This window comes from Orycteropus afer, unplaced genomic scaffold (assembly GCF_000298275.1).
Source record: "Orycteropus afer afer isolate SDZICR_OR568_19922 unplaced genomic scaffold, OryAfe1.0 scaffold00135, whole genome shotgun sequence".
NCBI lineage: Eukaryota > Metazoa > Chordata > Mammalia > Tubulidentata > Orycteropodidae > Orycteropus > Orycteropus afer.
In genome coordinates, this window is record NW_006921722.1 from 8,385,888 (window position 1) to 8,396,636 (window position 10,749).

The 10,749-nt window shown below is 47.0% G+C and overlaps 1 protein-coding gene across 1 annotated transcript in view; it reads right to left on the reverse strand.

The window, feature by feature from the left end:
- The window catches only part of SNX9 (sorting nexin 9), a 63,025-nt gene extending 52,299 nt beyond the window's left edge, over positions 1–10,726 (reverse strand). Inside the window, exons 1-3 of the mRNA XM_042781578.1 lie at positions 10,649–10,726; positions 4,008–4,082; positions 2,312–2,437 (exon numbers count right to left, since the gene is read on the reverse strand). Of these exons, the coding sequence (XP_042637512.1) occupies positions 2,312–2,437; positions 4,008–4,082; positions 10,649–10,726 (279 nt within the window). The remainder of the gene's footprint in view (positions 1–2,311; positions 2,438–4,007; positions 4,083–10,648) is intronic.
- Between the last annotated feature and the right edge of the window lie 23 nt (positions 10,727–10,749).

Sequence of the window (10,749 nt, forward strand, 5' to 3'; positions counted from 1 at the left end):
AAATTCAAGGAGATCTGGAAATGGACACAATCTTTCGAAGATGTTTTTTGGTAGAAGATATGATTTCAAAAATATATACAACAATCACAAAGTTGGACAACTGGCAGCTGACTGCAGGGCTTTACCTTGGCCTTGTGGGAGGAAAGCCAGATCGGAAATAGACAGCGCTGAGCAGAGGGGCAGACACTGGCTGAAGTCTGCACGGCAAGCAACACCGAGAGAAGACGCAGGCACGTGAGTGGGCGCGCCGCACACAGCCTGGCAGGGCAGAAGGGGCCCTTCCTGGCACAACTGCTCGCAACACAACACCATCCCGAGATGGAGCACAGCACCAGGGTACCAGAAAATCCCAAGAATACACTGCTGGAAGAGAAAGAACGCTTCCTCCTGACATTCAGAAGATGAGGGAGCTGCCAATTAGTACTGGTCAACCCGGCCTTCATCACACCTCTCTCACAGCATTCACAGAACCCACCACAATCCCAGCCTATTTACATGTTCCTCGTATCCCAGATAACAGAGCTCACAGATGGCTGTTAAAATTATTTTTACCTCATTTAAATTCCATTCAGATGCGCAAATCAATTCAGCATGGTCATGCTTTCTGTATTTTGTTAAGTTTCAGTTCACCTCCTTTTTTTCCTTTCAAAGGATCTCATTAGATAATGCTAGTTTCAATTAGAAAAGTCTCACTTTTTAAAATAAAAGGTTAGTTACACTACCTTCTAAATAATCTGGGGGCGGGGGGGCGGACGTAGAGCTATGCTAATCGGTTATATCTCTGCATTTAAATACACAGGAGATCTGCTTTGTAAGAGAACAAGAACTGCATCTGGTCTTCAATCTGTGGTCATCAGCTGAAGTGCCTCGGCCTGTCCTGAGATAATGGCTGACCTAGATCCCCTGAACTCAAGCAAGATGAATGTTCCTACCTCTTGTTGCCTTCTCTTAGTCTATAATGACCTCATTATCATTCCCTTTAATAAAACTGTTGCCTTGTACTTACTGCAAGTTCATTTCACTGATGTTTTTGTAGAAGGCAGTGAGTCTCACCTGGGCTGATCTCGCTCCCCAGGGGACATCTGGCAGTATCTGGAGCCATTACTGGTTGTCTCCAGCCAACGGGGTGTGCCCCGGCATGTAGGCAGTAGCAGCCAAGGCCGCTGCTAACCACTCCCCAGTGCCCAGGACAGTGGTCCCATGGAGAACGACGAAGCCCCAAACGCATTCAGGTTGAGAATTTCTGATCCAAATTCAAGCGTCACCTACTATTTCCTCATACTTTCTAACGAATAATCCTTAATTGACCAATGTTCTTAAGGATTAATGGATGAAAATAAGAGAAATATTCCAGTATGATGGCCACTCTGCCTCTGAACTTTACACGTATGTGTCAGACTCATTTGAATTCAAGATGTCTATAAAGAGTCTTTAAAACATGAGCTCTGCAGTTAATGTACTGTAACTGTACGTTGACAAATTCTTGGCAGGTTAAGATCTACTGGAGACATTCTACAAGCAAACAATTATAAGTGATATGATTATGAAGTTTAAGATCATCTAAAACCTTCCATGTAGTTCATAAATATCAAGGAAAAAATACACTCTAACGCCCATTCATCCCTAAAGATACAGGAGAGCAGGGCCGTGTGGACACCCATCTCCCAGTTTTCTTCTCAAAACTAACACTGCGTTTACTGAGCAATAACTGAACCAGGCAAATCCTCCTAACTTGCTGAATTTCAATTGCTATTAAAATGAATTAATCATGTAAAACTTCAGTGAACTTTTCTCAAATCACCCCACTCTTCTATGTTTTTCTGAAGCAAGGTGCCAACAGTAGCAGCTGCCAAGCACCTAGTTTTTGCTAGCCACTCATACAGCGTCGCCCTGACCTGCAAGACGAGGGAGATCCAGTTCTGAGTGTTAAATGACACGCCCAAGGCCAGAGAATATGTCTGTTGTAACAGCCCCAATTCACCAACGGGACCCCACCCCTTCCTCCATGCCCTCCCTTGAGAGGGTGCCTGCAACTTCCAGGGTGTGTGCTCATATCATGCAAAGCTTGAAAAGCAACTCTTAATTAGCACCCTGCCTCTTTTCAGATAATTAATTTAAAAAACAGGCTTCAGGCAGGTATAGCAGGTGAGTTCTTGGTTAATGTCCACCAGAAACGCCACACAAAAATCGAGCAGCCGCTTGGTGTATGCCTTCAGAGAAGGCCCAGAGCTGGCATCGTCCCAGGCATTCGGGGGGAGTGAGCTCTGGCCCCAGCGAAGCCAGCCGTGCCACCCAGTGATGCTGGACATACCTGGCTGGTACTGTTGGCAGCGGACGAATTGGCTTGAGCTGTACTTGCTGAGAGGGAATCCAGGAAGGCTTGGTCAGCCACTGAATTTCCACAAGAAAACGCATCTTTTCCATCACTAGGTAAAATCTGAATATTAAAAAGATCCAGTGATTTCCAGTTATTTTCATTTGTTAGGATTATTTCAGACTCAGAGTCTCTGAGGACGAGCTATGATCAGCAGCTACTGTGAATGGGGGCTCACGCTCTTCAAGGATGAGCATACGTGAGACCCTCGGTAACAATGGCCTCCTTCCGCAGAGTGTGGACAACTTGAGAGCAGTTAATGCCAGTACCAACCTAACTCCTCGGGTTTTTCTCAGTCCTGTTCATTTTTAAAACACTGAGCACACAGCGCCCAGAGCCAACTCAGGGTGTGCGCCTACAGTCTGTGGACGGTGTTTGGGGCTGTGAGCCCTCTGACACTGCATGGTACACTGCGGAGTGTGCAATTTTTCCCAAGCAAGTGTACAGACTTCATCAGAGCCTCAAAGGGTTCAAGACTCCCCACCCCTCACTCTCAACAGACATACAGCCTTCCCAGTCTGTAGCTGGTGCCAATAAAACACACTCCTGGGGCCTTCTTCCTCTCTACGGGACGGGACCAAAGGCATCTTTATTCTGGAACTCAGTCCAGCGGGGCATGGGAGGCAAGGTCACCGCACCCAGTCCATCAGTTTTGGGTAAGCTACAGCCAGCCAACAGGAGCTCTGGTAGCATAATGCCTAAGGCACTTGACTGCTAACCAGAAGGCTGGCGGTTCAAACCCACCAGCCACTCCTCGGAAGGAAGATGGGGCAATCTACTTCTGTAGTGATACTGCCTCAGAAACCCAAGGAGGGGTTGCTAAGTCGGGTCCGACTGGATGGCACATAACAACACAACAACAACAACAGCCAGCCAGCAGGGGGAGCCAGCAGGTCGACTCAGGAGGCTCTGTCAGCTGAGTGGGCGTGTCCCAGACAGACTGTAGTCTCATCTGGTACCTGTCATGTTTGTTGTCAGGTGCCACTGAGTTGATTTCAACTCACAGGGACCTTATGTAAAGCAACAAAACAGTGCCGGGTCCTGGCGTCATCCTCACAATTGCTATGTTCCAGCCCACTGTTGCAGCCACCGTGTCAATCCATCTCATTAGAGGTCTTCCTCTTTTTCGCCGACCCTCTACTTTACCCAGCACCTATCATAATAGAGCTGAAACCAGCCAATACCTCAAAGCAGCTCACTCAAGGTCCCTTCTGTCCATGGGACTGGGATAAGGGACTGAAGTAAGTCCTGAATTAGCAAAGGGAGAAGAAAGCCACTTTGAAAAATCTGCTACTTAATCTCTGAATCAATTCTACAATCACCAGTTCTACAGGCAGCAGCGAGGCCATACCACGAACAAACAGAAAACAGGGACTTTTATTCAGAATAATTCAAAATTGCTATCCTTGAAGGAACCACTTTGAAGCGTACATCTCTAGGCAGTATTTTTCCTTAGTTCTACTTCAATATATTTTCCACATTTTATATAACTAGCATTTATTACCTGCACAACAAAAATTGTCTTATTTTAAAGACAGTTTTCAGCATGTCTCTTTAAGTCAGTGGTTCATAAAAAGATGCTTGAGACAGAGTGAGCTTATTAATTAACAGATGACAGTAAATGCTTACTTACTTCCACATAGTCCGTGGGAACGAGCCCTCGCTCTCCTTTGCTGTTTCTTCCTTCCAGCCATCCTCCACCAACATCCTAAAAAAGGCACCACGCACAACAATTAGAGTGGAATTTCCCACAGAAATTTTGCTTTGGGAACTGTTATACATCCAAAGGGAAGAAGCATTCAGTCTTTTATTCCTACAAACTTCACATGCTGTCCAAAATTTTAGATTATTTACTTTGTGATTTGGGTGAAAGTTTACAGAGTAAATTCGTTTCTGATCCAACAATTCCTACACGCTCTGTTTTGTGACACTGACCGCAATCCCCCCAACATGCAGGACTCCTCCCGCCTCCTTCCGCCTCCTCCCACCTCCTCCCAAGTTTCCTGTCTCCATCCCTTCTTTCCTGTCCTGTCCTGCCTTCTGAGCGTTACTCCGGGGCAGATGCCGCCCTCTGGATGTCCTCTGGTTGATACTCTTAGGAGCGCGGAGCTCCCTGACATCACTGCTCACCTTACAGACCTCTTGCTCAGCTGAAAGGGGAGCCGTGGCGGGAGCCTGGCTGCAGGCCTGAAGGGCGTCTAAGGGCCACAGTCCTGGGGGCTCAGCCAGCCTCTATCAGACCAGGAAGCCTAGTCTTTTTTGTAGGATTCTGAGTTTTGTTCCACGTTTTTCTCCCACTCCATCCAGGACCTCCTATTGGGATCCCTTTCAGAGCAGTCAGCAGTGATACTGAGGCACCAGCTAATTCGTAAAACAGTAGGTGTTCCTTAAGTTTCTAAATAATCCCCTAATGAATTTAGCAATCAGCTGAATCTGGTAACAATTCTTTTATTAAAAGTCACTTAAGCCACGGCTGTCAATCTCTGGCCTCCACGTTCACTTGGAGACATTTATTTACTATCTCACACCCTTCCAAAAGAACACCACTTACTTAGGTTTTTTCAAATGATGAAATTTTAGATGCTTTCCATTAAAAAAATTAGACAGTAGACAAAAGAATCTTCACTGTCCCATGATGAAAATCGGAGCCTCTCTGCTTCCATACGTGAAAATCAAACCCACTGCCATCCAGCAGTTCCGACTCACAGCTTCCCTGCAGGGCAGAGCAGAGCTGCAGCAGACTTTCCAAAGCTGCAGGTCCTGACGGAAGCAGGCTGCCACACCTGTCTCCTGTGGAGCGGCTGGGAGGTTTGAACTAGCGACCTCTGGTTAGCAGCCAAACATTTCACCACCGCGCCACCAGGCTCCTTTACTTACATACAGCTAACGTTTACCCACAATCACTACACTTGCTTATCCTATACAGCCATTCTATTTTTTATGTCTGTTTTTTAAGACACATAAAATAGGTGGAAAAGAACGTCACTTTGAGGGAACCATCAACGCCTTGCTTGTTGCCACCCTCCTTCTGCTCCTCTCCCTCCCACTCGGAGGGACATCTGCTCTCCTCCGTTGCTCAGGAGGACCCAAGGCCCCTTGATCTTCTTCTGGGCCTTCTGAGACGCTGAGGGAGGCCCCGGCTATCCCCAGCTCTGCTGATGCAAACCTGGAGGGCAGGGTACGTCCTCTAAATGCAGCTCACCTAAATGAAAGGCATTTGCTCTTTCCAAGAAGTTCTTCTCACTCACAGACTCCGTAAATCCGTCACTCTCTCAGGTGCAAAGGCCAAAAGCCTGAGTCATCCTGGATTCTTTCTCACCATCCTACCTCATCAAGGCCCAGGTCCATGGGGCTGACTCTCTAATAAAGCCACTGCATCTGTCTTCCTTCTGTTCCTATTGTCACAACCCAGATTCATGTCCTCGGACTCAGCCACACCAACTCACTGCACATATCTGCGCTAGAGTCGCTTCCCTAGAGTGCAGGTCTCATCATGCCACTCCCAACAGCCCTGAAATGAATCCACTACTTACCAGATTAGGTCCCCAGTCTACAGCCTGGCCCCCAAGGCCTCGCTGACCAATTCAAAGAGTTACTCTTACTGCCCTGTAATATCCCTAGCAAAGAAGAAAAAGCAGAGGCTTCAAGGACACGTGTATGTGGTTTAGAAGCCTTGCTCTGCTACTTACAAGCTGAGTGACCCTGGGCAAGTTACTTAACCTCTCTGAGTCTCACTACTTTCATTTGCAAAAGAGAAATCAACTGATCTATCTATAGAGTGCATGGGGAAAACACATTAAAGAAAAGTAACTAGTATTCAGCTTAAGTGGTGCAAACAGGTAATGCACCCAGCTGCTAATGGAAAGGCTGGGGGCCCCGATCCACCCAGAGGTGCCTCATTAGAAAGGCCTGGCAACCTGCTTCAGAAAAACCAGCCGCTGTCAACCCACGGGGCACAGTGCTGCTCGGATATGTGTGGTGACCATGGCGCAGAGTCAACCCAGCAGTGGTCAGTTTTACTTGGCCAAACAGCCGCCTCACAGGCTATCAAAAAATGCCAGGTGGGGCCGCTGAAGGCACTGGGTACTTCCTGATCTCTACAACTTTGGTCCAGCCGCTCCCTCTGGCTGGGGCTCCAGCTTCCCATGTCTGTCTGCTGAAGCCGCACCCACACTTAACAACCTATCCAGTCGGGTTTCATCTTCTCCATTAAAACCTGTACCACCCAACAGTGGCAGAACGGGTCTCCCTGCCACAGCTGCTGTCAACAACTCTGTCACTTCTTTATACACCACCTTGAATTTCTCCTCCTTTATGTCATATAAGGAGCTCTGGTGGTGCAGTGCCTGAGGCACCTGACTGCTAACCAGAAGGCTGGTGGTTCAAACCCACCAGCCACTCGATGGGAGAAAGATGTACTGCCTTAGAAACTCAAAGGGGGCCGCTCTGAGTCAGAATCGACTGGATGGCAGTAAGCTTGGTTTTTGGTTTATGTCGTATGCACCTTACAAAGAAAAAAAAAAAGATGCATCTTCATGAATATTCCTCAAAGCACCTACTATAACTATATAGCCTCACACACAGCAGGTGCCCCGTAAAAATGTATCCTATGACCAAATGTTTTGGACGAATTTCAAGTCTACAGTGGTTTAGTTTTAAGGGACAGGAAAATGCTGGATATATTTTCTAGGACATGTAATCCTGCAGAATAAAGCTGGGAAATTTAAAATGGACTCTTTGAACACTGGTATAAAATGTGGTCAAACTTGAAGTTGAGTGGTGATGTTAATATCCTAGTAAGTATGTCAGCTAAAAGAAATGTCTCAGCCACGTCAGCAGGTGGTGTGCCCTCAGTGGTTACTGGATGACACTAAGGAATTATCAGTTGTGTCAGGTGTGATAGAAGAGTATTGTGATTATGCCTAAAACCCAATTCTCTTTCTCAGGGATGCATATTGGCGTATTTATGGATGAAATGACACAATGGAATGTGCTTCACAATAAAGTATGTAACAGAAGGAGGAAGCAGAAGGGATAGCAGGGAGGAAAGATGAAACAAGACTAGCCATAACACCCAAAAAACGGAAATAAATAAACCAAACCCACCACCATCAACTCAACTCGAACTCAAAGAATTGCCCCAGAGGGGTTCCAAGGCTGCCATCTTTACAGAAGCAGAGCCCAAACCAAACCCACTGCCTGGGAGTCAATTCCGACTCACAGCACCCCTAAAGGACAGAGTAGAACTGCCCCATAGGGTTTCCAAGGCTGCCATCTTAACAGAAGCAGTCTGCCACATCTTTCTCCTGTGGAGGGGCTGGTGGGTTCAAACTGCTGACCTTTCAGTTAGCAGCCAAGCCACTGTGCACCAGGGCTCCAGACTGGCCACACAATGATAATGAATGAAGTGGGATAATGAGGTGACGGGTGCAAAGGTGTTCATTAATCCATTGTCTCTACTTTAGTGAGCATTCAAAACTTTGTGATTTTAAGATGAAAATATCTATGTGTCTATCTCATGCTAAACACTACACAGCAGATTACACAAAGAGCAGAGAAACAGAAGGATAATAGGATGTGGTTTCCATCCTCAGAGAGCATCTAGTTTAGTACGGGAAGCAGGCACAGATAAAGCCTGGTAGTCACAGGACAGCAGCCAATCCCAGCCCACGGGAGCACTCAAGAGCTCTCAGGGATGTCACGGAAGGCTTCCGATCCTTCGGCAGGGGACACTGTTTCAGACAATACGGGCCAGCAGGCAGTCTCTTCTGTTTTGTTCTGTGCCACAGAGGGATGGGGGCTGCATGGTGACTGGCAGAGTGAACATCACGCAGGGGCACGAGACCCATGTACTGCACATGTCTGCCCTGACACCTGCTCGGTCTACCAGTGTAAGGGGTCGGGGGACAGGAACAGGAGTCAGGCTGGAGAAGTAAGAAGGGGCCCGACAGGGGCTGACTTGTGGACCTATAGCTGACAGGAAGCTACCAAAGAGGTAGCAGTACACAGTTATATGAGCAGATACATACATGTCTCTATCTGTAGATGTGTGCCTGTACACACGTGTAGATGCACACATATGTAAGGTATGTACTTTGAAGGTGGCACAGTCAGGGTTGCGTGTTAGAGGACAAGAGGCGAGAGCAGGAGGCTGCAGGGAAGGTAAGCGGTCCAGGTGAGAGGACAAGACCCTGACAACAGGGGAGCAGAGGAGAAGAGCAGAGAGGGGCAGCACGCAAGAGACAACCACAGGTCTTGGCTTGCGACCTCAAGGCAGGGAGTCTCACTGGGCGACTGAGTGGATGGGGGGCCATCATGACAGGAAAACAGGGAACTCAGGGGTAGGAGCATGCTCAGCACAGCTGATCTGTGAGCTCTGGGTGTGGTAAGTGTGAAGCGCTTATGGAAACACTGAGAAACAATGTCTGAGAGGCAGCTGGATAACCAAACCTGAGCTTTGAGTGACGTGGTCCAGTCGCACATATAGACTGAATGACCTTTAGCATCTCAGTGATGACTCAGAAAACAGCTGAGCATGTATACATGAGGAAGATGAGTCGGAAAATGAGTCATTCAAGACGCAGAAAGAGGAAGAGACCACGAAGGGGTAGTTAGAGGTAAACGGAGAGCCTTCCACAGGCTCTACAGCGCCAGGGCCAGTCAGCAGCCCCTAGTGGGAAACATCCAGGAGAAACAGGCCGCAGACTAAGTCGGGGCAAAACTCTCTGTTTCCGTATCATCTGGGCACCTGGCACAGGCCTGCATGCTCTTCAGTACGTGAGTGACTGTGACGGGAAAAGGACACAGCAGGGACACTATGGCACACACACAGCCAGGGCAGGCGTCTGCCAGAGGCACCGGCCAACGGAAGGTGGAGGGCAGTGTCACCAAAGCCAGCCACGCCAGGCGTGTTGAGGGGCCACGGGCAACGAAAGCCGCAATGGGCCACGGGATTGACCAGGCGTACAAGTACAAAAGCTAATTCTCCATGCCTGCTATTGATTCCCCCATGTAAACCGACGTAAGTCCTGAACGAAATACTAGCAATTGAGACATTTCTTCTTAAACTCTATTTCAAGACACTCATAGTTTGTTTGAATTTTAACCACGTATCTGCCATGGATATTTAAGGAGGCCTGCAATAGAGTTACATATAAAAAAAAGTCAAGTACAATGGGCCTCTCAGGGTGCAGAAGAGTATGAAGGGATGGACACTGGGAGGAGGTAACTATGGGGAGGAAGTGGGAGGGGAGCTGCTGCATTGTGGTTAACTGTAGTCAATGACATGAGACAAAGTATATGTGAACTGCTGTATGAAAAGTGAATTTACTCTGTAAATCTTCACCCAAATAAAAAAAAAAAAAAAGTCAAGTAAATAAAAATGGAGGCAGATATCACACAGAAATAATGGAATTATTAAATTAAATTATTAATGATTATTAAACTTGTCTCTGAACTTCCTGGCAACAAGGATCATAAAAAGAAATTGAATAGTCCATAAAGATTTTGTTTCATGAAAGAAAATATGCCAAATCTCCCAAGAGAAATAAAAGACCACAGGGATGCTTACTAGCAAAGACAGCAGTACACAGTTACATGAGCAGATACATACATGTCTCTATCTGCAGATGTGTGCCTGGACACACGTGCGTAGATGCACACATATATAAAGTCTATACTTTGAAGGTGCATGTGGGGGCTGTGTGTGTGTACGTTCAAACAGTTCAGAATGATGGAAAAATGTTTGTCATACATACAGCCATTTCTTATTTGAATAAAAGTTGGAGCAATAACTTGTAGTTCGGCACAGACAATTTCACTGGAACGCACACTAACACGCTTGAGCATACTGCTCTCTGGTCATCTAATCTGGCTTAACGATAAAGCTTTCCCGTAGGAGCCGCCTGCAATCAGGAGACTCAGTGTCACGCCTCGTTCTGGAGACACAGCATTAGGTACCATGACAGCACAGGGTGCCTGAGATGTCAGGACGTAGAAAATGAATTTACAGAGTAACGGATAAAGGGAAAAGTATCAAATAAGCATACCAAAAAAGACATCAAGCAAAGAGGCAAGAATAAACTCAACTCTATATTCAGCTCTCTTTAGGAAACCAAATTCTCCTCACGTTTAGATAGCTTCTTACTGTACCAGCAAGACTTCAGAAGCTACAGAAGAAAAATTCACGTGGGGTGAAGGCTCAACTTATTAAAAAACCCAGCCTCAAAATAAGTCCCTAAGGCACCATCTGGTTTAAACGTCAGGCCCCCTTACCGGGTTTGTTACGGTGATGATCTCGCCTTCCTTAACCGTCAGTTCATTATTTCCAGGTTCAGCAGCAAAATCGTACATAACCCGGGCCTGTGGGAAGAAGA